Source organism: Apostichopus japonicus, chromosome 15 (genome assembly GCF_037975245.1).
Source record: "Apostichopus japonicus isolate 1M-3 chromosome 15, ASM3797524v1, whole genome shotgun sequence".
NCBI classification, from domain to species: domain Eukaryota; kingdom Metazoa; phylum Echinodermata; class Holothuroidea; order Aspidochirotida; family Stichopodidae; genus Apostichopus; species Apostichopus japonicus.
The window spans coordinates 7,283,292-7,309,785 of record NC_092575.1 but is presented as its reverse complement, the minus strand read 5'-3'; the positions used below and the strand labels follow the sequence as shown (position 1 = coordinate 7,309,785).

Sequence of the window (26,494 nt, the reverse complement as noted above, 5' to 3'; positions counted from 1 at the left end):
TTTACTTTAAAACTTGGTGATAATATTTTCACCCAAAAGTTATATTGATATGCAAATGACTGTTATCAGTTGAAGTTACTTTTTATAAAATATTGCATTTTTAAAAAGAGCAGCTCTTCCATAAAGGAACAGAAAATTAAACAAAATGTTTGTTGTATGTTATCACCCCCAATTATGGGTTGGTTAACGGGGGGGGGGGGGGGGGGGAGGCGGCACAGACTGTGAGTGGCAGTGGGACATGTGACTGATTTGAGGTGGCAATTCAAAGTGTTATCTCAAACTGACTACAACATCTGCATCCTATGTGCATTCTGTACCACAAATTCCAGTACTTCCTTTAATAAAATGGTACTTTTTAGTCACATTTGCTCCATATTTTGTCAGAAATGACACTTTTTTAATAAGTAAAGGGCACTCTTTAATTACAATTAATTGAAAAAGATACCTTTTTTACCATAATGAGAAGTCATTTATAAACAGTGCACATTGAGTTGTTTGTACAAAACTGATGAATGGGAGGGGCAGGGGAGGGTTTACATGATGGTGTGGATACCCCCTCAGGTGCACTTGAAAGTATATATAAACCCTACCATCATTATTAGCTTATATGACAGTTCTTTGTGAAGAACAAAATAGTTTTAGACTTGATCATGTCTCATCCTTGTGTGTGAAGAAACATTACATCTCCCAAATGGAAATAAAAGTCTTAGCTCCATGAGCAGCCTGGGTTGTTAATGACTGCAATGTCTATCACATAGACCAATAATAGTGATTGGGCTTTTGTCCCCTTTAAGTTGTACAGCCGAGAATATTGTCATAAAATAGTACAGTACCGATTCCACCAGAGAAATAATGTACAAGACATCCATCAATATGAAACGGCAAACTGCCGTGAAGTTAAAACTTTCAAACTCAAAGTGTATGGTAACGTCAAAACGCTTGGAATTTCTGATTTGGTTTTGTTGTTGTCTGTGATCAGAAATTTCTAAACATAAAAGAGTATCTATGAGACAATTTTTTTTTATTGATTTAGTGGAATAATCAACTTCTCCCAGTCATTTAGTGATAAAAACTCAAGGAAAGTGCTTAAATTTGGTAAGTTGAGAGTTTATGACAATTAACACAAACGACCAAATTCAAAACAGCAATTTGTAAAGTATGTACGACTAATTATGATGGGACTTTTGCAAAATCTGATGGTTTTTGCAGCATCATTGCATTGGTCCACAGTGTAATTTGTGTTTCCTTTATATGCTCTCAAATTCTATTCATTGAATTAAAGATTTTAATTTTTCTCTGGAAGATGTCGGACCTTTAGAATGCGAAAAGAAAGACGTTCAACTTTTACGATTAGAGGGCGTCTAACATAAACACTCGTCTTTGGTATAACGATACAGAAGATCTAACCAGCAGACAGCTGCATGTACGACTGAGAAAGCTTCGCCTCGGCCGCAATTCAAGGGAATCACTTCTAGTGTGACACATGTAAATGTTTTTGATGAGTGTAAAACGTCGTTTTCTTTATTTAAAATTAAGAGACTGTGACCGGTGTTCCAGTATACTTACTACATTCTCACTCAATAAAAATGGCTGGTTGCCTATCATAAACCAACGCAGGTATGCCTAGGCCTAGACTAGCTTAGGCCTAACACAGTAACAGTCCTAGGTTAGTCCTACGCTTGGTACGGTCCATGCTACAGTGGTGGTACTGATAGCACTTTGACATTCGTCAATTATTCTGTGTCTGCCTGCAAATTCTACCGATTTTCAATGCGAATGTTCTACTTTTGTACGAAGGAATGAAACCATGGTTTAGGCTTAAGGCTTGTGTAATCTAAGTTTAGACCATGCATCGGTAATTTAATGGGTTCCAGCCATGGCCAGCATAATTTTGACCTATGTGCATGGACATTTCATCCAGAATAAAACCACCGTTTTCCCATTTTAACTGGTCTATCAAAATATGTCTCAGTCTTGCTGCCATAATGTAAGGCTTTCAGAAAGACAACTCCACAAAAGCAGATACACAATTAAGCGAAGGGAACACCATGGTAAAAAAGCACTTGAGAGATTCCATATTCCATAAACAAGTTTCAAAAGTAAAAAAATGTGAAAACTGTTACTGTCTCAGTACAATATATACATGCCTACAATTCATATCGTTCGTACGTGTTAGTGTGCATCACTATATATAGTTAGCTCTGTGGGTAGTGTCGTGTCGTTTGTTCTGCTCAAGAGAACTCCTGTAAGTCTATTGTACAGTGTACTCTTTTGTAATATGATCTTTTTTTCCTGCACCTATGGGGTAAATCACGGCTAAAGATTAACACTTGAGAAAGCACATTGGAAAAACGGGCCAATTGTGGCTAATGAGTTTAGGCATATATCAAAATTAGGGAGACTTTACCTATAGAGGGCCTCTTCGTAGACAATACTGCCTATAATACATGTTTGTGTCGTAATGCGCTGAACATATGTATTTGTCTGCAGATGGTGGGAAAACCCAGGGCAAAAAGTTTTTGCGGTGCTATATACAAAATTAATCCAAAGCCTGCAACGTTTTTTGTCGGTTTGATGACTGGGAAACAAAATGAAACTTAAATTTTGGTTTTCTGAAGTGTTTTTGCAGCCTCCTACTACACAATTCGTTGGCATTTTTATTTTGACAATATGACAGTGTGGAATCGGCATAGTGTTAGTGCTAAAGTGAATACCTTGATTGAAAGTTTCCTTAACCGACTCGGCACATGTATGTCACAGGGTGACCTGCAGTCACGTGAGCGCTTAGGAAGTTTCTTAAAAAAAACCATCGAGAGATTTGCTAACTTTCTGATTCCTTCATCTTCTTCAGATCTCAGAAAGTCAAGTCAACTCAAATGGATACCACAGGAACAGTTTCTATGGCAACAGAAAATGTCGAAGATAAAGACCAGAAGTCTTCAAACACAAGTGGCCTGTCGGTCAAGGATGTGGATGAAAACTCCTTGGATACCGATCCTTACCATTATACAAAGAGGGGTGAATTTACATCAGAAATATTCAAGATTGCAATACAAAATCTACCGCGGTATTATGGATATTCCGTGAGTTGAAGTATTGGTCACAATTGCAAGAAATTGCATTTTTGGCAATGGCATTGTAACATGTCTTTTTTTTGCAAAACTTTGAAAAATGTTGATCCGTGCAAAAAAATTAATCTCTGTAGACAAACAATTTGAAAAGGAGTGACAAATTTGTCAGAAAGTTTCTTAATACCAACTGTTAAAAGTAGAGCCTCATTTATGACTTAAACATTCCATTTTCTTTTCTTTGTTGTGAGAGTGTAATGATCTGTAATCTCAGTCTGTCATGAGAATTTCCATTTTTTTCGTATCATTTCAGGAATTTAAGAGAATTTGAAAAGGAAAGACAAGTTTGTCAAAAAGTTTCTTAAAACCAACTGTTAAAAGTAGAGCCTCATTTATGACTTAAACATTCCATTTTCTTTTCTTCATTGTGAGTTTGTAATCTCAGTCTCTCATTAGAATTTCCAATTTTTCTTATCATTTCAGGAATTTAAGAGAATTTGAAAAGGAAGGGCAAATTTGTCAGAAAGTTTCTTAATACCAACTGTTAAAGAAGAGCCTCATTTATGACTTAAACATTCCATTTTCTTTTCTTTGTTGTGAGAGTGTAATGATCTGTAATCTCAGTCTGTCATGAGAATTTCCATTTTTTTTGTATCATTTCAGGAATTTAAGAGAATTTGAATTTAAGGAAGGACAAGTTTGTCAGAAAGTTTCTTAAAACCAACTGTTAAAAGTAGAGCCTCATTTATGACTTAAACATTCCATTTTCTTTTCTTTGTTGTGAGAGTGTAATGATCTGTAATCTCAGTCTGTCATGAAAATTTCCATTTTTTTCGTATCATTTCAGGAATTTAAGAGAATTTGAAAAGGAAGGACAAGTTTGTCAAAAAGTTTCTTAATACCAACTGTTAAAGTAGAGCCTTATTTATGACTTAAACATTCCATTTTCTTTTCTTCATTGTGAGTTTGTAATCTCAGTCCCTCATTAGAATTTCCATTTTTTCTTATCATTTCAGGAATTTAAGAGAATTTGAAAAGGAAGGACAAATTTGTCAGAAAGTTCTTAAGACCAACTGTTAAAGTAGAGCCTTATTTATGACTTAAACATTCCATTTTCTTTTCTTCGTTGTGAGAGTGTAAATCTCAGTCTGTCGTTAGAATTTCCATGTTTTCTTATCGTTTCAGGAATTTAAGAAGTTATTCCACAAATTAGGATTGAAGCCAAAGAAGATCAAATCCATCTCTCATTCAAACCTAGCCTTTGTAACTTTCAAGTACGTAAACCTTGTTTTTCCTTCGGTGTCGTATCTGCTGGAAAGTTGTAAACAACCTTTCAGTACAGTAGATACCTCCTTGATACTTACCATTAGGTATTCCGTTTTGGCTCATATATGCTCCTGCACTAGTTCTACACAATGTGCCTATCTCTTTTCTGAATTCCCCTTCCTTGAGTTTGTTTGATAAAAGTTTTGGAAGCGTTTTTATATTAAAAATCTTATATCAATGGAGCTAGATTATTGGCTTGTCTAGCCAAGTTTCATTTGAAAAGTGGAGTAAAAATATCCAAAATTTTGATATTTCCAGCTGATCTTCACCTGTGTTTTACTTGCTACTAATGAAAAGTTTCCAGAACTCCAGATGATCCAACCAAGTTCTTTAATTACTTACTCTCATGAACCTTCATTTGGTGGAAAAATCACGGTGAGGTTTCCAATGTGACCAGTTTTATTAGTAAATCCACCACAGGAGAGATGCTATAAAACAAAAACTTTTCATACTCACTTATGGTCTGTTACAATTTGATAGGGATTACAATAGAATATAATTTTATGGACAAGTCAGCCCGCTAGAAACTGACAACTATGCAGTAAAATTAAAGGATGCAGTCATAAATTTAACTACTGTTCGGTCTGTCCTTATTACAGTAACGAAGAGGGACGACAAGCTGCTCTTAAGACCATCAAAGGCTATCAGTGGAAGAAGAAGATACTATTTGCTAAGGTATCTAGAGTTAAAATAAGTCAATAGGAAATCATGCTACTATAAATGGGCCATTTCAAGATTGCAGCTGCAACAACACAAATTGATATTGTAATTAATAAAAAACCCAGGAAACTTACTGAAGATTTCAGTATTTGGGGCAGGGGGAGGGGGGGGGGGAGGATGGCAGATAGGACTGAACATCTCCTAATATGTGAAATTATGGGGGGTAGATATTAAATCCGAAAGACACACGAAGTCACGCAAATCACAGACCGAAAACGAGAAACTGGAAAGCCAATCTGCTTTGTTATTATTTTTTAAAGCTACATGTGTGATTAAATCCTTTGTATTATTTGACCTCTTATGATGTTTTAGTATTTGCAATCCTTAAGAGCAAGGCTAATGGCTATGACAGACGTATCGTTCCTGTACTGTCAGGAAGGGCTTTTCTAAAGAAGTTGAATTTTAAAATACAAGTAAGGGCAATTTTATAGTGAGACTTTTTAATTTTGATTACCAAATGCACATTGAATATAGTTTGAAAACAGATGAGGATATTTCATGAAACTTAAATTATCATTTTTTTAAAATCTGGTGAAGGCACATCAGTATTGCACAAATGCTCTTAGGAGCTGACCAGTACAGTAAATTCACATGTGTCACACTTTGTAGAATAAGCTGTTGAAGACAAAACTGGACACTGTCAGCTCAGCAAAGTTTTTTTGGCAGTGAGTTTTTGTTCACTTCACAGTAATATATACAGGAATGTAATAATCCTCTGTATTAAAGCATTGAAGACTTGCCCCAAACCACGTGCCACCCTGTGAAAAAGTTAACTTTCCGATGCTTGCAGGTGAAGTTTTTCTCTTGTCGCTACAAAATGCAGACAGTAACGAAACGTGATACCTTGTTATCTTTAGCTGGACCTGAGATGTCCATCGCTGTATCGTGTGTACACTGTGCTGTGGGTATTGACCGCAGCTGTATATACTGACTGTACACTAGTGTCTAATTACCGACGGATGCAAACTGTGTGTATTTTCTGGGACCGATGGTGGTGTCTAACACTTCTGTTACACCTCATTCGAAACTAGGTCAGATTACTGGCATTAGACGTTTCTTTTTGCGCGAGTCTTCACACCCTTTAAGTCATAAATTTCTTGGTCAGGATTTCTGTCTTCAAAATGATAATTTAAAATGACATGATGATGGATCATTCATGATCCTTGTAATTTATACATTCACACAAACTTGTATACTCCTCTCCATAGGAAGCTGATCCTGTGGTAGATCCCGTCACAGCCAATAAATACAGTAATAAATACAGGAATGTAATTATCCTCTGTAAGCCAACAAACTTCTCAATTTAAATTGACATGATGGAACATTCATGATCCTTGTAATTTAAACATTTACACAAACCTGTATACTCCTCTCCATAGGAAGCTGATCCTGTGGTAGATCCCGTCACAGCCAAAAGGAAAAACGAAGCAGAAGAACCGGAAGAGGATCCCAAGAAACCCAAGTTATCCGCTGAGGAGAGGTAAAAGGATTTACCGTTCAGCTCTTCATTGCTGTGAAGGATGCCCAAAAGAGACATCAGAAACAAATTAAATAGTCTCTGTTTCAAACTGCTTTCTTTACCTTGAAAATTTGCAACTTTCTATTGCAAACTTTCAACTGAGAGATGAAAATGTCAAAATTTTCAGCTCAGACTTCAAACTTTCAATGAACCTGGTTTTTAAAATTTTCTGATGTTGATGTCTGGGCGACTGTAATTCATAGGATACTTTTGGTATGTAAGGGGCATCGTAGTTGGATATGTATGTATTTTAGATCCTGCTGCAAGCAGGAACTCGCGATATGTTGTAAAAGAGATGATTGATAGTACAAGAACAACCCTTTGCTCGAGGAGCAAACCGTATTAAACGATCACAAGTGAATGGAAGTGCCGTTGCAGGAATTGTCTGAATCTTTTAGAAATTTAGCAATCCGAGCTAAACTCTACATTTGCCTAGGATTTCGACCGTACTGTGTGTATGTGTGTGTGTGTGTGCATGTGCATGGTACTTCTCAATGTGTGTGCCATACCAGCTGATAATCTACAAGGATTGTATCTTTTGCTTTTCACCTATCCAGAAATCAGCTTTGCTTTCAACAGAATTAATTCCAAAGATTTATTGTCGAATATTAGTCGGATCATGATGGATATTATACAGGGCTGCTTGATGAAGTACAGAGGAGGAAATGTAACCTCCTATTGTATTTTTAATAACCTCTTATTGTTTTTACTTTTTTGTGTTGGTATTTATTATGTATTTATGTTATTATTATGTATTTATTCCTTTTTATCGTTTTTTGTTTTTTGTGATGCGCTTTGATACTTTTTTTGATTTAGCGTATTTATTATTTATTAGAACAGAGTTGTCAATATCCACTAATCAGGACATCCCCTGCACCTTGTTTATAAATCAGAACCGTGTTATCAAAGTTTGCCCGTATTCTGCTTCAGTTGTGTGTCCTATCCATTGGTTTATACTCTTGTAATGTTATGACAAAAACAAATGAAGCTTAGTGCTTTAATGGAGGGGCAAAAGAGAGGGTCCATTTACTATTCTCAAATTTACGCATGTTTGTATTCATATGGCTGCAATTCATATCTGCAGTGCCAATCTGGGGAAATCTGTTATTAATAGTGGCTACATTGGGCATTGCTAGCCATCTGTGGCTATCCTTTTATGGTTATCTGTTAGTAATAGTGGCTGCATTGGGCATGGCTAGCCATTTGTGGATATCTGTTATTAATTGTGGCTACATTGGGCATGGCTAGCCATTTTGTGGCTATCCTTTTGTGGATATCTGTTATTAATAGTGGCTACATTGGGCATGGCTAGCCATTTTGTGGCTATCCTTTTGTGGATATCTGTTATTAATAGTGGCTACATTGGGCATGGCTAGCCATTTGTGGCTATCCTTTTGTGGATATCTGTTATTAATAGTGGCTACATTGGGCATGGCTAGCCATTTGTGGATATCCTTTCGTGGATATGTGTTATTAATAGTAGCTACATTGGGCATGGCTAACCTTTTGTGGATATCTGTTATTAATAGTGGCTACATTGGGCATAGCTAGCCATTTGTGGCTATCCTTTTGTGGATATCTGTTATTAATAGTAGCTACATTGGGCATGGCAATCCTTTTGTGGTTATCTGTTATTAATAGTGGCTACATTGGGCATGGCTAGCCATTTGTGGATATCTATTATTAATAGTGGCTACATTGGGCATGGTTAGCCATTTTGTGGCTATCCTTTTGTGGATATCTGTTATTAATAGTGGCTACATTGGGCATGGCTAGCCATTTGTGGCTATCCTTTTGTGGATATCTGTTATTAATAGCAGCTACATTGGGCATGGCTAGCCATTTGTGGATATCTATTATTAATAGTGGCTACATTGGGCATGGTTAGCCATTTTGTGGCTATCCTTTTGTGGATATCTGTTATTAATAGTGGCTACATTGGGCATGGCTAGCCATTTGTGGATATCCTTTCGTGGATATGTGTTATTAATAGTAGCTACATTGGGCATGGCTAACCTTTTGTGGATATCTGTTATTAATAGTGGCTACATTGGGCATAGCTAGCCATTTGTGGCTATCCTTTTGTGGATATCTGTTATTAATAGTAGCTACATTGGGCATGGCAATCCTTTTGTGGTTATCTGTTATTAATAGTGGCTACATTGGGCATGGCTAGCCATTTGTGGATATCTATTATTAATAGTGGCTACATTGGGCATGGTTAGCCATTTTGTGGCTATCCTTTTGTGGATATCTGTTATTAATAGTGGCTACATTGGGCATGGCTAGCCATTTGTGGCTATCCTTTTGTGGATATCTGTTATTAATAGTGGCTACATTGGGCATGGCTAGCCATTTGTGGATATCCTTTCGTGGATATGTGTTATTAATAGTAGCTACATTGGGCATGGCTATCCTTTTGTGGATATCTGTTATTAATAGTGGCTACATTGGGCATAGCTAGCCATTTGTGGCTATCCTTTTGTGGATATCTGTTATTAATAGTAGCTACATTGGGCATGGCAATCCTTTTGTGGTTATCTGTTATTAATAGTGGCTACATTGGGCATGTAAGATTTAGCATGGTATTTAACTCAGTACTGTGTTTTCTCTTCTGTCACTCAGTGTTGTTAATGCAGTAACACCATTAGCGCATCTCCCCTATGAAGAACAACTGGCAATGAAGGAAACAGCAATGAAAGACTTTCTGACATTCCTTACAGATAAATATCAGAGTAATATTCCAGAGATGAGAAAATGGCTAAATGAGCAAAGGTAGTATAATATATATTCATTATCAGCACATTAAATTTCAATATGAATTTTCAATTGATCTATTATGGAATATGGAATTCATATGGGTTATTCTGCGTCATGATTCTTCATCTAATATATTCATTATCAGCTCATTAAATTCAATATGAATATTACAATTTATGTATTATGGAATATGGTCATACCGTAGGGTTATTCTGCGTCATTATACTTTATCTAATAACCCTCTGAATCTGGTCGATAGAACAAAGTTGATATTTGTTGGTGGTTGAGAACACCATCTGTACTAATTTTGCGTTTGATGCCATATTTAAACAGTTCCTGATTGTTGTGTTTATGGTAACCAGGGTAAAAATTTGTTCTTTGGTAATATCACTGATTTTTAATTACAGATCTGCAAATGATGGTAGATGCATCAGCCTGGAGTCAATTAAACGCTCGGTAAGTAAAAGAAAAATGTATTTTCTATGTGCTTGGTTGGAACTAGATCTCCGAAGATATTTTACAAATCAAAAAAGTGATACATAGAATTGTGTTTCTGCCTTAAATGGTAGAATTCATAATTTCAGTTTAAATTTATGTCACTCATTTCATAATGTAACAACGATATGACATTGACAAAGAGATGGGATGTAATTAAATAAAAAAGAGCAGAACAAACTATGAAAGAAATGATCTTGGAAACTTTCTGATGAAGTTAAAATTAAAACATGTGTGTTTGAAGTCTCTTGGAGAAGTCAATTGAAATACATGGAAATTCAATTTCTTTCAGTTCATTTATTTATCAAATCTGTGGTGCAGAACATATACCGTGGTGGGAAAGGAGAGTATATTAACAAACAAAATTAATTATATAATCGCAGAAAATGTAGCTTGCAAGAGAATACAGGAAGCATACTATTTAACTTTGTCATTGAAATGAAAGTAAACCTGAGAGGAAGTTTTGAAAAAACTTATGCAAATTTCTGGCTACCTAAAAGAGAAAAAAAAAGGAAAACCAAAATAGAAACTAAACCAAGAGAATGCATCTCTTGGTTTAATCGCAAAGCTAAACAAAGTCTCTCTCCAGGTGGAAGAAAGAATTACTTATAATCTGTAATCAGATTTTGTAGGGTAGCTCTCACTTGCCTTAAACTGAATGTGTTTGCAACACAAATGTCTCCTGATTTATAAATGTACACCCAAGCTCGAAAAATATTCTCAGTTCATGTAGAGATCTTAGTTTCGAAAGCGAAACATCTACTGGAGCCTTAAACACGGACTATAATAGAGTAGGCACTACCATACGTTCACCACAGAACTTTTAGTTCTTATACAGTAAATGCTGAAACATTACTGCTACTACCATAGAGGATGTAGGCACACCTCATACACCTGTATCTGTGCTTCAGGTGAAAATGCAGCCATATTGCATTATGGACATGCTGGTGAACTAAACAGTAGAACCATGGAAGCTGGGGATAAAGATATATTTACCTGCCAGAGAAAAAATGCAGTACAAAAATGGCCCGCAGATCTCACATTGCAGTACCCGCTACCAACACAGCTTGAAAAGCTATACATTTTTGGACTTGCATAGCAATTTTACCAACTTCGAATAGCATTTTGCGATGCTGCCATACTGGATAAATCATTCTGTGCTCTGTAATTTATTTTAGCCAGATTTTTTGTTGGTGCTTCATTAATTGTTATTCAGATATAGATATAGTCTTGTCTGGGAATGCATAATGGCATTGAACGATTAGTGCAAATTTTTGACACGTTCCATACCCTCTCTCTTCCGTAATAAAAAAATTATGAAATCTGATATGAGTTTTTGCTTCTTTGTTTCAGCCTATTGTGGATGGATATCGGAACAAATGTGAATTCAGTATCGGCAAAAGTCGAGAAGGAAAAGGTGAGCTCGCTGTTAAATTCTATAGTAGTCCCAGTTTCTGTTTGTGTAAAGATTACAGGTTTTATCCATGTGCGAACATGTTAATACTATATATATTGTATGTCGAGTATGACTGAAGGATGGTGTGGGGTGCTTTTTTCCACGGTTTGTGCTTTTCTTTTTGAAAGTGTATGTTTAAAAATGAAGGCCTGTGCATGTAAGAGTATGAAGTTGGCCTAGGCTATGCCATTGAATGAATGACATTGATAGTCTCGTAATTATGTGCTTTATAACCATAGATGAAATGTCGAGGAAAATCCCAGTATTAGTTAAGATACCGGGATTCATGTTGCAACACTACCAGTTGTGTGAAATTTGCACTACCGCACAATGCTAAGGTTATTAACTTGACTAGTCAAGTTTAAATATCAGTGATAATGTAATAATTGTAGCAGTGTTATTTATTTTAATTATTTTTTTAACTACCTCTTTGTTTCATGTATGTGATTAACACTGATCAAAAACATGCAGTCTCTGGGCAATTATTTTGTCTTTAGTTGAATGGATTATACCTTGCTTGCATTATTGCATTAGTTCATTTCTATCATTTGTGTATTTTTAACATTTGTAATAAAATTCTCAAAAATATTTTGATAAAATGCAGAATGCTGCTGTAATCTCACAGTCTCTTTGGAATTGCCTAAGAGTAATTATGATGCATTTTGCTAGATTCATAAGTGGTCATCAGAGGCAGGATTTTGTCTTTCAGTTTTATTCTGGGTTTAGATTCTTGAAGGGAGGAAGCCTTCAGATGCTATCTCGTGATAGAATGTGCAGGTTTGAAATGACAGTCATAAAAAAAAGGAGGGAGGAGGGGTAAATCTACCCCTATGACTTCCCCTGTAATTCTCTCAGTGGTATATAATATCTATACCAGGGATTCCCTAACTGGGGTGCATAAACCCCCAGGGGGTGCGTGAGTCCATCCCAGGGGGTTTGTGAGACGTTTCTGAAAGTCAAAACTAGAGTACTTTTTGTTGAATTAAAATATGAAATATCATATAATTTAGTAATGTACAAAAGTCGTACCTATCGACAAACTCTACAATATTACACTATGACCTTGATCTTTTACGAAGCACTGTTATGTGTATTATAGTATAATAATGACTCAGATCGTGTCTCGAAAAGTTGGGGGTTCGTGGACAACTCTGACATCCACAGGGGTTCGTAAGGGGATAAAGTTAGGGAAACCCTGATCTATACAATTATGTTAAGCTCTTGACTTTCACAAATATGACAGCATTATATAATGCATTAATATTTCTATTTACTCAGTTCATACCTCTTGACTTTTATGCAAAGTTCATATATATTTGGCATATGCGTTCCCTTTTTTTTTGCAGAAAAAATTGTTGGGTTTAGAATTGGACAGTACAAAGGTTAGTCTGGTTGATAGATAATACAATTATGAATTTACTTATGAATTTGTTCAAAGTAACTTGATTGTTTAGATAGTTAACATTGATTGAAATTATAAATTGTAAGAAGTTTGGTTTAGTTTTAGTTTGATTTCACAGAGGTGATTTTGTTTATCACCACAATTAATTTTTGTCTCCATTATTATTATTATTATTATTATGCAGTAATTAGTGGTGAGTTGTATTTACTAATGAGGGTCAGACATTACATGCCTAATATCGAACACTATTTCAAATTAGTACTGAAAATTTGTTTTCAAACAAACTATTGAAAAACAGACAAGCATTCTGGAGATGAACATTAAGTACTGCATGGAGAGTTACAGATGAATATTTAATAATTATGTAGATTTATGGATGAATATTTAATACCTATGTAAATTTATATGTGAATATTTAATAACTATATAAATTTATATGTGAATATTTAATAAGTATGTAGATTTAGAAATGAATACTCATCTACAGAACACTGACCTGTTTGTTAAATGAACCGAGAGGGAATAACACGAAACAGTTTTCAAGGACAGTATCGAGTTTGTAAGAATTTTGAAAGAGCACAGAAGGTTTGGCTAGAATGGTAATAGTGACCGGTGACCTCTGGATTACTGCAGTGGTTGGTTTGAATCCTGTTCTAGCCAACAACTTTTCTTTTGCAATATCAAAACATTTGAAATTTTGCAATAATTTATCTGTGGTAGTTTTGGGGTTTGCATTTGGTTAGCATTTTGTTAGAAACACTGTGAAAGCTGTGTGGAATAGATAGTTTTCAGAGACGAAGACCTAAACTTGCAAGAAAGCTGTCGAGTTAAACAGAGATCAGAATTTAGAACTGACCTAACGAAGCAGTAGAAACAAAAGAGTATTATTTTGGCTTTGTAATGAAGCAGCAGAAGCAGCCAATTAAAAGAGACAAAAGGTGAAAGATAAAAAAACCGAAATTGTAAAAGTAGTTAATATCCATAAACCATAAATCCATAAACAACCCATGCTCTTAATACTCACACACAGGAGGCCATACCGCTGTAGCTTCCCCTCTACCCTGTAAAAACCTCTCCCCTGGATCCAAGAGAGTAGTGGAGCATATGCAGGCTTACTTGGACCAATCAGAGCTCAGATACTTTGATGTCGTTAGCCACGAAGGTCACTGGTCTCAACTGACAGTCAGAACCACTGAGAGGTCAGAGGTCATGGCCATCCTCCAGCTTCACCCTCAGGACCTTCCAAAGGTAATGCTTCTTGCATCATCATCTTCTACCTGTTTTTGTTGGTTAGGGGTCGGTCATTCTTCTGTCAGACGTAGTTAAAGGGAATGCAGCTTTTGATAATATTATCTCTTTTGCAATAGTTACCACTGACTGTCCCCCTACACCAGTTCATCATCCCTATCATCCCCCTGTCGTCCCTCAAGCTGTTAGTGGACTTATTGGTTTGAACACTCACAGAAATAAACCCAGTTGATAAATGAGAGATGATTGTTGTTCTGTTCACAATTTTTACTCAACATTATAATTATGCTGTGCTACCAAGAGAAATCTTGCGTTGTAGCATTTTCACGGTAAAAAAGAGTGTCCCAAAAAAAATCCCTAGAAAAATGATAAATCATTTATCTTTCAGGAAGACTTTGAAGCAGAGAAGCAGAAACTGAGAGAATACTTCACTTCAGGACCTGGATCTTCCTCTGGGTTGACATCTTTGTATTTACAACTTGTAGGTAAAAGGTGAGAAGAAGCATGAAACAAAAACAAAGGAGGTGCATGAAGGGTAGTAGATTAACTACTCAGGGATGTGCCCAGGATTTCCTGAGTGCCAGGTATACTGATCGCCGATTTTTGAAGGTGCTCAGATGCCAAATGCTGGCACTTGTGTAGCTTTTAAAGCACATACACAAGTACTAGTTTTGCTAACAATTTACATTTTTTAATATTTTTTTAGTGAAATATATTACGTACCTGGTAAATGTTATTAGTTTGTTTCAAAGAGATTTGACAAGGGACCGATTGAGAGCCGTAAGTAATGTTTCTCGCCTGCATAACTGATGCATTATTAGTCTGTATGATTTTGGCATAGGCTAGGCCCAATTTATGTTGAATATATTGTTAGGAATGTCGGAATTTTAGATGAAAATAGTGCTTTTTTAAGACGGTGCTGAGCGGTAATTTATAGTGCTGTGCGGTGCCGCCCAGCGTGGGCACATCCCTGACTACTATAATATAAGATTGAAAGATGGACAGGACTAACATTGTTCAGGATTACCAGAGAGGAAATGCAAATTGTCAGAACATTTACATATAGACACAGTTTATTGTAATGTTTTATTTTTACTTTTATTGGAATAATATGTTAAATAACCACTGGCCAGCCTTCACTGGATGTGCCATTTTGGAATAAAAGTATGATACAAAAGCCGGTAGACAGTTTCTTTGCTCTCTGGCATCATGCATGGTTAACATATTCAAGAAATAGTTCCCTCTTTTAACATAATTCTTGAACTTTCATCTCCGCAAACCAATAGAGCGATAGATGAGATTAACTGGATAATCCAATCTTGAAAGGTTAAGTTGGGAATATGTTACTTGTGAAATGAATTATTAAGTTAAAATACTTAATTGACTGAAACCGTGAGTTAAAATAAAAATGGTTTTAAAAGCATTGCTCATTGATTGAAAGAACTTTTGTGATGTGATGCTATCATGAAAGGTTTGGTGGATAGAACCTTTAAAGCGACCATTAGGTAGGTTGGCTAAATTCATCATGGTTCTAGGGTTTTTACCCCACATGTTGGGTAGAATTTATCACAGAACCAGGCCATTCGTCACATGTTGGGTAGAAGTTATCACAGTACCAGGCAATTCGTCACAGGTCAGGTAGAGTTTATCACAGTACCAGGCAATTCGTCACAGGTCAGGTAGAGTTTATCACAGTACCAGGCCTTTCGTCACAGGTCAGGTAGAATTTATCACAGTACCAGGCAATTCGTCACAGGTCAGGTAGAGTTTATCACAGTACCAGGCAATTCGTCACAGGTCAGGTAGAGTTTATCACAGCACCAGGCAATTCGTCACAGGTCAGGTAGAGTTTATCACAGAACCAGGCCATTCGTCACAGGTCAGGTAGAATTTATCACAGTACCAGGCAAATCGTCACAGGTCAGGTAGAGTTTATCACAGTACCAGGCAATTCGTCACAGGTCAGGTAGAGTTTATCACAGAACCAGGCCATTCGTCACAGGTCGGGTAGAATTTGTCACAGCACCAGGCCATTCGTCACAGGTCAGGTAGAGTTTATCACAGTACCAGGCCATTCGTCACAGGTTGGGTAGAATTTGTCACAGTGCCTGGTACTTCACAGTAGTTCAGTTAGACAAACTGAACCAATCTCCAACCAGCTATCAAGATACAATATCTGTGATGTATTTAACTATTTTGCACAGCCTAGTACCATCAATTTCCTGTTTGGTCAAAATACCATTTAGCTCGTTTCTAAAGTCAGCTATTATCTTCATCTTGTCTCATTCAGCTTAAAGGAGAAAGGTTTCGAAACCAACTTTTATCTCGTTCTCGGCGATACCCACGTAACAGAGGAATTACTCGGGTTAAAGTTCAGGATATCACAGGATGCATTTTTTCAAGGTAAAAAACATTTTGAAACTTTAAAGGTTGTCCTGTTGACAGTTTCGAAACTTTTCTGCAAAATTTCAGATAAAAATCATTCTGTCAATTGAGCTGAAAGTGTCTCACCTAAATTTGCATATTTGATGAACAATATAAGATGCAGAATATAGTGACAATTAAACAAATTTTCTAATGTAAGATATTTCAATGAAATAATCTTCAACAAGTTTTACAAAAGAAGAATAAATTGTTGTGAGAATTATCCATTTCCTAGAACAGCCAAAATGTATTTCTGGAGTAAGAAGAAAGATATCTAGATTGTTTTTTATTGTTGTTGCTATTAGCAGTGTGGAAAAACCAGGTTTTTTGGTAAGTTTCACTTAAGCAAAATAAGAATTTGGCAGTGCCTTTTTGCCATCATAGCAATTAATCACAATACTATAAATACATAATGAAGATCTCTATTCAAATAAACAAGTTGCCTGGATGTCCTTTTGCCACAAACAAAATGAAATTTCCTGGTCTGAGACTCTATAACCTAATAATTGGTTGGTGTCAAAATAGCAAAACGGATGGAAACCGTGCTGATTTGATAGAAGTATGTCCAATGAAGATCTTCACATGCAAGAATGGAATGTAATTGTGGAGACCATAAAGGAAGCTGAAGTTTTGCTAGTTATTCCCCTGAGTGTCGCTAGCATGCATTTCATTTGGTATGGTTATGAGACGTCTCCTTTAAATTGAGATTGTAACGTTCTTGCAACGAAAATATGTCGTCCCACCGGCGGGCTGAAATTTGAAAATTTAATTTCCAAAGGTCTTTTGTTGATGTTCCAAAATATCACTGTGTGTTAACAATATAGGCCAACTGACGCAGGTACAAATGTTCTACTGGTTATCATTGATGACTGCATACTAGCTGCATAAAACTTGACAGGGACAGTTATATGTTAACCCTACTTTTAAAATGCAAATTTTCTTCCCGGGGGGGGGGGAGGGAGGGAGAGACTTGCGTGTTTCATGTTTTCAACCTAAGAAGTATGGTAACCCTACCTTTGGTGAAAGTGGAATCATTGCTTTCTCAGTATTGTGGACTGTGTCTGAACCTGTTTGTCGGTTAATACTCATTATCATACACAGGACTCATTTTGCCATTAGCATACCGTGTAACTTATAACATTTATTCTAGAGATGTTGTTCTTTCTCTCACGAGATGCCCGATGGGAATGTTTTGTTTTCCTCTGCAGTAAACACGAAAGCGGCTGAGGTATTATTCCAGACGGCCGGGGACTGGGCGGAAGTAACCAAAGACTCGGTGTTGTTAGACGTCTGCTGTGGGACTGGGACCATTGGACTGTCATTAGCTCATGTGAGTAGCTTCAGTTGACCTGCATGCTGCACTTTAATGATCTTAGGGTGCATGATTGGCCTTCCATAGACATGCAAGAATACTCTCATGAGGCATTGTACCGGTAGGTGTGGCCATAATAATAATAATAATAATAAGACTTATAATGCGCACACACCACTCAAAGAATGTTCATGGCGCAAATGACAATGAGAAATGATACAAATAATACAGAATAATACAAAACGATGACAGAAGAAAAACTTAATGGTATAAGATCATATAAAAGCTTTTGTCATTAAGTGGGATTTTATGCTCTTCTTAAAGTTAGAGAGAGTAGATGTTTTTCTGATTTTTAAGGGAAGTTGGTTCCATAAGCGAGGGGCAGAAACAATAAATGACCTATCCCCCCAAGAATGTTTGGACTTAATTTCAGATAATAAAAATTGAGAGCTGGATCTTAGATTACGAGAGGGGACATAAATATGTAATAAGTCAGAAATATACATTGGACCATGTCCTTTAAGTGATTTATAAACAATAAGGAGAATTTTATACATAATACGATATTTTACAGGTAGCCAGTGCAGGTTTTTTAAGACAGGGTGGATATGACAATGCTTATGAGAATGAGTTACAATACGTGCAGCTGAGTTTTGGATTAATTGGAGTCTATGAATCTGTTCATGTGGAAGACCGAGGAGTAAGGAATTGCCCATATCCAACCTTGAAGTGATAAAAGAATGTACAATTTTTCAGTTGCCTTATCATTTAAATAGTTTCGTAATTTGTAGATGCCTCTGAGATGAAATGCAGCAGAACTTGTTTTTTTGGAAATGTGGCGTTTCATAGACATATTGGAATCGAAAATTACACCAAGATTACGCGCATGAGTGGAAGGGCGAACCTGAACATTACCAATTGATATGAATGGAATATTAATTTTAGCAAGCTGATGACAAGAACCAAAAAGCAAAAACTCAGTTTTTTCTTCATTAAGCTTCAAAAAATTACGTCTCATCCACAAACGGATATCATTGATGCAACTCTCAAGGCATCTGATGGCTTTAACACTCTCATCTTGAGAAGGACTGAAATCAATGTAAATCTGGGTATCGTCTGCATAAACGTGATATGAAATATTGTGCTTCACCAAAATTCAACGAATTGGAAGTGTATAAATAGGGAACCACTGAGGTCCAAGGACTGAACCCTGTGGAACTGAATAATCCATGTACACAGGATTGGATAATTCATCCCCAATACAAACATATTGAGGTCGTCTGTTTAAGTAAGAGTTGCACCACTCCAGAGCAACAGCATCAATACCCACGAAACTATTCAAACGCGAAAGCAGAATTTCATGGTCCACAGTGTCGAATGCGGCACTCAAGTCTAAAAGGACCATAGCCACTATTCTACCATTATCCATTTCAGAAAGTATATCACTGCTTACTCGAAGTAGAGCAGTCTCAATACCATGGTTAGCCCTATAAGCAGATTGAAATGGATCATAGACATCATTGGTATTCATATGATCAGTAATGCGACTAGAAATAATGCGTTCAATAGTTTTCCCCAAGAATTTTAGGTTTGCCACTGGTCTGTAATTCTTAAAACTTTCTTTATCTAAGCCATCTTTCTTAAGAAGTGGCCGAATATGTGCAACCTTAAGGCTATCAGGAAAAACACCTCGTTGAATGGATTTGTTAATGATAATAGATATATATGGCACAATCACAGTTATACATTTCTTAAGCAAGTATGTAGGTAATGGGTCAAGTTCACATGACTTTGAAGGACTTCCTTTTTGGTTGAATGAGCTTTATGTATGTATATGAGATCCTCTTGCAAGAGGAACTCGCGAAGAAGCCTCATTGGCTTATGAAAGCCGCAAGCTGACCGAAGTCAGTCTCTTAGATTCATATTTAACGTCCATGATTATGAATTGTCAACAACTCTGTAACTGGACGACATACATTTATCTTGGAGTGACTCGAACGGGGGGCCTTATGATTGGAAGGCACCAGCATTAACCACTGAGCAAACACTCCATGTAGTGGTTTTTCAAACTATGTAGTGGTTGTTTTCTCTCAGAATATTATGAATGATTTAATGTAAAGACCCATTTTGTTATTTTCATTCTCAGAGGGTGAAGAAAGTCATCGGTGTGGAACTATGTAAACAAGCCGTGGAAGATGCTAAGGTTAACGCTAAGAATAACGGTAATAATCAACTTTGTTTCAAGAAGGGAAAAGAGAAACAATTGAATAAAGTTGTCCCTGTGTTGAAGCTAAACTATTCTGTTGGGTTGTACCTTTTGTGTCACTCTTAACGAAGCCAAGTTAACATTCACACATAAGAGAAAACCCCCTCCTCCTCCCCCTTCTTGTGTGGTTTCCAACCACTTGAATGCTTCAAGGTAGCCAAATATTACTCGTCTATCCTAATACATTAAATTTCATGTCTCAAAAGTTAAATGGACACAGCCATCCTTCCAGGCACTAAAGTAATTGAGTTTGATTTCACTGGTCACCTGGTTTATCCTTAAAAATCACAAAATATTAATGTTAGCTTCAACATTGCTGCAGTTGAACTCTTCTTTGCATTCAGCTTCATTTTCTGTAGTTACCTGAAAATCTTTGTGGGTCTTCCATGTGAAAGAATGGCTGGGCATGATAGGAAGAGGGGCTATATCAGATGTAAAGTTTGGTATGTCAGGGCAGGGGGCAAGGGGTGCAGGGTGGAGGTGGGGGAGGGGTGAAGGGAGGAGGTGGTGAGCTGCGGTTTGTTAAGTGGGAATTTATAGCAATATCAAATCAGTAGATATACCCGCTCTTGTTTGCATTGGTTGAGATGAGACAATCACCTTGACAAAATCTTTGTGAAGGAAGAATAAACTGAAATATTGGCCAAGCAATGTCTCATCTCTGTCCATCTATATGCGTCCACAGGGATAGAGAATGCCACTTACATTTGCGGAAAAGCTGAAGATAGGCTGCCCTCTGTCATGCAAGACATTAGCGATTCAGAGAAAGTGATTGGTATTATTGATCCTCCACGAGCCGGATTACGTGAGTACAAGATTAAAGATAAAGGCTACATGTCTGGTGATGATATATTGTAATCGGTGAGTGGGCTAGGGGGTATCAATTCTTAAAGATAAAGGCTACATGGCTGGTGGTGATATATGGTAATGGGTGAGTGGGCCAGGGGGTATCAATTCTTAAAGATAAAGGCTACATGGCTGGTGGTGATATATTGTAATGGGTGAGTGGGCCAGGGGGTATCAATTCTTAAAAATAAAGGCTACATGGCTGGTGGTGATATATTGTAATGGGTGAGTGGGCCAGGGGGTATCAATTCTTAAAGATAAAGGCTACATGGCTGGTGGTGATATATAGTGGGCCATATGGTAATGGGTGAGTGGGCCAGGGGGTATCAATTCTTAAAGATAAAGGCTACATGGCTGGTGGTGATATATAGTGGGCCATATGGTAATGGGTGAGTGGGCCAGGGGGTATCAATTCTTAAAGATAAAGGCTACGTGGCTGGTGGTGATATATAGTGGACCATATGGTAATGGGTGAGTGGGCCAGGGGGTATCAATTCTTAAAGATAAAGGCTACATGGCTGGTGGTGATATATAGTGGGCCATATGGTAATGGGTGAGTGGGCCAGGGGGTATCAATTCTTAAAGATAAAGGCTACGTGGCTGGTGGTGATATATAGTGGGCCATATGGTAATGGGTGAGTGGGCCAGGGGGTATCAATTCTTAAAGATAAAGGCTACATGGCTGGTGGTGATATATAGTGGGCCATATGGTAATGGGTGAGTGGGCCAGGGGGTATCAATTCTTAAAGATAACGGCTACATGTCTAGTGGTGATATATTGTAATGGGTGAGTGGGCCAGGGGGTATCAATTCTTAAAGATAAAGGCTACATGGCTGGTGGTGATATATGGTAATGGGTGAGTGGGCCAGGGGGTATCAATTCTAAAAGATAAAGGCTACATGGCTGGTGGTGATATATAGTGGGCCATATGGTAATGGGTGAGTGGGCCAGGGGGTATCAATTCTTAAAGATAACGGCTACATGTCTGGTGGTGATATATTGTAATGGGTGAGTGGGCCAGGGGGTATCAATTCTTAAAGATAAAGGCTACATGGCTGGTGGTGATATATGGTAATGGGTGAGTGGGCCAGGGGGTATCAATTCTAAAAGATAAAGGCTACATGGCTGGTGGTGATATATGGTAATGGGTGAGTGGGCCAGGGGGTATCAATTCTTAAAGATAAAGGCTACATGGCTGGTGGTGATATATGGTAATGGGTGAGTGGGCCAGGGGGTATCAATTCTTAAAGATAAAGGCTACATGGCTGGTGGTGATATATAGTGGGCCATATGGTAATGGGTGAGTGGGCCAGGGGGTATCAATTCTTAAAGATAACGGCTACATGTCTGGTGGTGATATATTGTAATGGGTGAGTGGGCCAGGAGGTATCAATTCTTAAAGATAAAGGCTACATGGCTGGTGGTGTTATATGGTAATGGGTGAGTGGGCCAGGGGGTATCAATTCTTAAAGATAAAGGCTACATGGCTGGTGGTGATATATGGTAATGGGTGAGTGGGCCAGGGGGTATCAATTCTTAAAGATAAAGGCTACATGGCTGGTGGTGATATATTGTAATGGGTGAGTGGGCCAGGGGGTATCAATTCTTAAAGATAAAGGCTACATGGCTGGTGGTGATATATGGTAATGGGTGAGTGGGCCAGGGGGTGTCAATTCTTAAAGATAAAGGCTACATGGCTGGTGGTGATATATGGTAATGGGTGAGTGGGCCAGGGGGTGTCAATTCTTAAAGATAAAAGCTACATGGCTGGTGGTGATATATGGTAATGGGTGAGTGGGCCAGGAGGTATCAATTCTTAAAAATAAAGGCTACATGGCTGATGGTGATATATGGTAATGGGTGAGTGGGACAGGGGGTATCAATTCTTAAAGATGAAGGCTACATGGCTGGTGGTGATATATGGTAATGGGTGAGTGGGCCAGGGGGTATCAATTCTTAAAGATAACAGCTATATGGCTGGTGGTGATATATTGTAATGGGTGAGTGGGCTAGGGGGTATCAATTCTTAAAGATAACAGCTACATGGCTGTTGGTGATATATGGTAATGGGTGAGTGGGCCAGGGGTATCAATTCTTAAAGATAAAGGCTACATGGCTGGTGGTGATATATGGTAATGGGTGAGTGGGCCAGGAGGTATCAATTCTTAAAAATAAAGGCTACATGGCTGGTGGTGATATATGGTAATGGGTGAGTGGGCCAGGGGGTATCAATTCTTAAAGATAACAGCTACATGGCTGTTGGTGATATATGGTAATGGGTGAGTGGGCCAGGGGGTATCAATTCTTAAAGATAACAGCTACATGGCTGTTGGTGATATATGGTAATGGGTGAGTGGGCCAGGGGGTATCAATTCTTAAAGATAATCCGCGTGGATCTCACAAAATTGATCCAAAGTCTGCGGCGTTTTACGTTGGTTCTTCAACTCGGAAAGCTACAAAAGTTGATGCTTTTGTTTGGTGAGGTATAACTGCAACCTCCAACAACACAGAATTGTGGCATTTCGGGGAAAAAGGAGTAATATCGTTGATGTTTTTGGCAGCTCAAGTATACAACTTTACACCCTAAAAGTATTGTTGTGAGTGAGGTATACAAACAGTGACGTCACAGGGTCACCTGATGTCTTAGAAATGTTTCAGGAATGTCTGAAATAGGTTTCCTAAAAAGCTGACTTTTCTTCCCATTTTTCACATATATAACGTCCGAAATTGGTAAAGTTAATTACAGCAATGTAATTGGAGTGAGATAAGGATTCCATAAATGTATGCAAAATGTTGGGATTTTATGTTCATCGAAAAGTCTCCATAGTTGGTCTTTAATCCTTGTGTTCTTAGTACATCACCATGCTGTATTTATTATCATTATTATTTCAGATCGGAGAGTAATTCAGACTCTGAGGAGATGTGAAGGAATGAAGAGATTGGTCTATATGTCATGTAATCCGTACACAGCGTGGAATAACTTCATTGAGTAAGCTTCTCAAGCTGTATTTCTCATTCTCAAGATAGCATCCTGGAGCTGCATTTTAATACGTTGAGCTGTAAATCTGTGTAGTTACTGTATGTCCCAGCCATGCAGTGTTCACAGTTAAACAGGATTCCCCCTTAAGCCAAGTGTAGGAGTGTCTGCCTTGGAAACCCGATGAATAACAATTCGATTCCAGTGTTTGGAGGATTGGAAATGTAGCCTTCAACCATTAAATACATAAGTTTAGTTTATCTTCAGCAATGTTAATAATAATGAACCGGTGATTATAAACATCCATGATGGCAGTCTTTCATTATTACTCGCAAGAGTTCTCTACAGTCGAAACGAATTTGCAGCTCTTAGTTCACTCGTCCTACTTAACAAGCACTAGTAGATACCCAACTAACTGTCATCTTTTCATTTCAAGACTTAACAAAATGTACATTGAAGGTCTTAATACAGTTATGCTGCTCATTTTAATTCTGTTATTTGTTGTTTTCATTTAAACATTATAATGTTATCTTACTTCTGGTCCCACTGCCTCATTGCTGTAATTATGCATTCAGAAATGTGTACAGGCATGAGCGTTTTCCGCGAATTCGCGGAATACCTGTGATTTCTTTTCTACCTCAGGACCAAAATTATTATCCTAACACACTGTAGCATATGCAACCTGTACAGTACCGCAAAAGTTCTGTGACTTTTTTTTACCACAGGCTCATCACTGTGTATATCATTGTGATTTAATGGCAGAAATACACGACCGAAAAATTCTCTTTTTCTATTTTCTGCAGCCTATGTCGACCAGTGTCCATACGATACAGAGGAACTCCCTTTAGACTAACCAAGGCTGTACCCGTTGATCTTTTCCCACACTCCAAGCACTGTGAGTTAATCTTACTGTTTCAGCGGGAGGATTCTATCAGTGACAGCAGGGAGGACTCTATCAGTGACAGCAGGGAGGATTCAATCAGTGACAGCGGGAAGGTTCCTATAAGTGACAGCAGGGAGGTACCAGCCGCCACCAGTGAAGGGTCCATGGACCAAAGTGAAGAACCCGTCGGTAATGAAAGACCCATCACAGGTGAAGATACTGTTCCTACAGAACAGACTGCAGGAAATAAAACGCCTGCTCCACTTAGTGAGGGACAAACTGCAGCAGCAGAATCCCAGAACCAACAAGACGACAAGTCTGTGACTCCTGAGGTGACAGAGGGAACTGTAGATGACGTGAAGGAGGCAGAGATGAAAGATGAAGTAGATGCAGAGTGATCCCAAATCCGACATTATTTGGTAGACCAAACCCTGGTACAATTTGGTAAACCCCTGTCAGTGCGCCATCGAAAATAAAGTTGTGCTGGACCAGCAAAAGGAAGAGTTCTTGGAATGAGGGCGTCTAGTTCCGTACCAGTGGGTTTCTTTGTGTAAATGTTGTGTGGTTAAAGGTCACCGGTAAGGCTTTAAGGCCTCAAGCCTTTCTCAAAAGTACCTACCCAGAGGACCCTTGTTATTATTTCCAGACGTTGAGGAGTACTCCCTTCAGATGACGATTTTCATAACATTAATTTTGAATGTAAACAACACTGCTATCAGTCCAGGTTCTTATTTCAAGACCAAGTTTAATATCTGAGGGTTCAACAATTACAGTGACTGGACTACAAAGTCTAACAGACTGGGCGTCAGTTCCTCAGATGTAACACAAAACTCAATAAGAACACATAGAAGAGTTTTATGGCTTCAAAAGACATCTTTACACTGCATTTACACATTTGTCAAGAACGAACGGCACCTGGTGTCATCCAATGGTGTGCTGTCGTATATATGAACTCAAAGGAATGTGTTGTGATAAAACAATAGATTAACATTAACATTTAGGCCTGCAGTGAGGAATGGACATCCACGTCAGCTTAGCATTAAAGGGTGTAAAGACTCACGCACAAAGAAATGTCTCATGCCTGTAATCTGACCTTGTTTCGAATGAGGTGTAACAGAAGTGTTAGACACCACAATCGATCCCAGAAAATACACACACAGCTTGCTACCTTCGGTAATTAGACACTAGTGTACAGTCAATATTACATCTCAGGTCTAGATAACAGATAACAAGGTACCACGTTTCATTACTGTCTGCATTTTGTAGCGACAAGAAGAAAAATTCACTTGCAAGCAACGGAAAGTTAACTTTTTCAGAGCGCGGCACGCGGTTTGGGGCGAGTCTTCAATGCCTTTAAAGGAGCATTGCAGAGAGTTAAAACATTCTAAAGGTGAATATCTTGAAAACTAGAATAACTATAGACACAATAAAAGCACTGAAATGTTGCTTTTTCTTGGGGGGGGGGGGGGGGCAGGGGCTATAGCATATCAAAAGTAAAATCCTCCCTATAAGACATCCTCTCAAAGTGTCTATTATTAAAGTGAGATCAAAATGATTTGACAAGCTCCTCTGTATCACTATTGTCCATGGTAGAAACACCTCTGGTCTCCATCTCATTGCCACAAATTTACTCCCAATCCATGTTGTCGTGGCTTGCTAGCATTGAACCATGTTTGGACTTTGTAACACATTCATAGTGCAATTTTCCCTTTGGAATATTAACCATTCTGAGTAGGGCAAAAGTAGAGACTTATTTAATTGTTATTATATATTGACAAACTCTTTGATGTT

The 26,494-nt window shown here is 37.8% G+C and overlaps 1 protein-coding gene across 2 annotated transcripts; it reads left to right on the top strand.

The window, feature by feature from the left end:
- Positions 1-1,383: 1,383 nt before the first annotated feature.
- On the top strand, positions 1,384-26,494 carry LOC139980660 (tRNA (uracil-5-)-methyltransferase homolog A-like). Of its 2 annotated transcripts, none has more exons than XM_071992470.1 (17): positions 1,384-1,485; positions 2,852-3,083; positions 4,254-4,342; positions 4,994-5,069; positions 6,494-6,594; positions 9,259-9,408; positions 9,801-9,849; positions 11,242-11,305; positions 12,691-12,726; positions 13,777-13,994; positions 14,383-14,486; positions 16,285-16,397; positions 17,627-17,748; positions 19,877-19,952; positions 20,682-20,801; positions 23,736-23,832; positions 24,624-26,494. In XM_071992470.1, the coding sequence occupies exons 2-17, from the start codon at positions 2,877-2,879 to the stop codon at positions 25,099-25,101; spliced, it is 2,100 nt and encodes a 699-aa protein (XP_071848571.1). In that variant the 5' UTR covers positions 1,384-1,485; positions 2,852-2,876; the 3' UTR covers positions 25,102-26,494. The 2 variants fall into 2 exon arrangements, with proteins under 2 accessions (XP_071848571.1, XP_071848570.1); XM_071992469.1 differs by having other exon boundaries at positions 1,391-1,617.

Excerpts from the sequence above, each read along its gene's own strand:
- LOC139980660 (XM_071992469.1), top strand. The coding sequence starts at position 1,490 with ATGTTTTTGATGAGTGTAAAACGTCGTTTTCTTTATTTAAAATTAAGA. Across the intron at positions 16,398-17,626 it reads ACAGGATGCATTTTTTCAAG|TAAACACGAAAGCGGCTGAG; the intron begins GTAAAAAACATT and ends TTTCCTCTGCAG. Across the intron at positions 19,953-20,681 it reads GGTTAACGCTAAGAATAACG|GGATAGAGAATGCCACTTAC; the intron begins GTAATAATCAAC and ends ATGCGTCCACAG.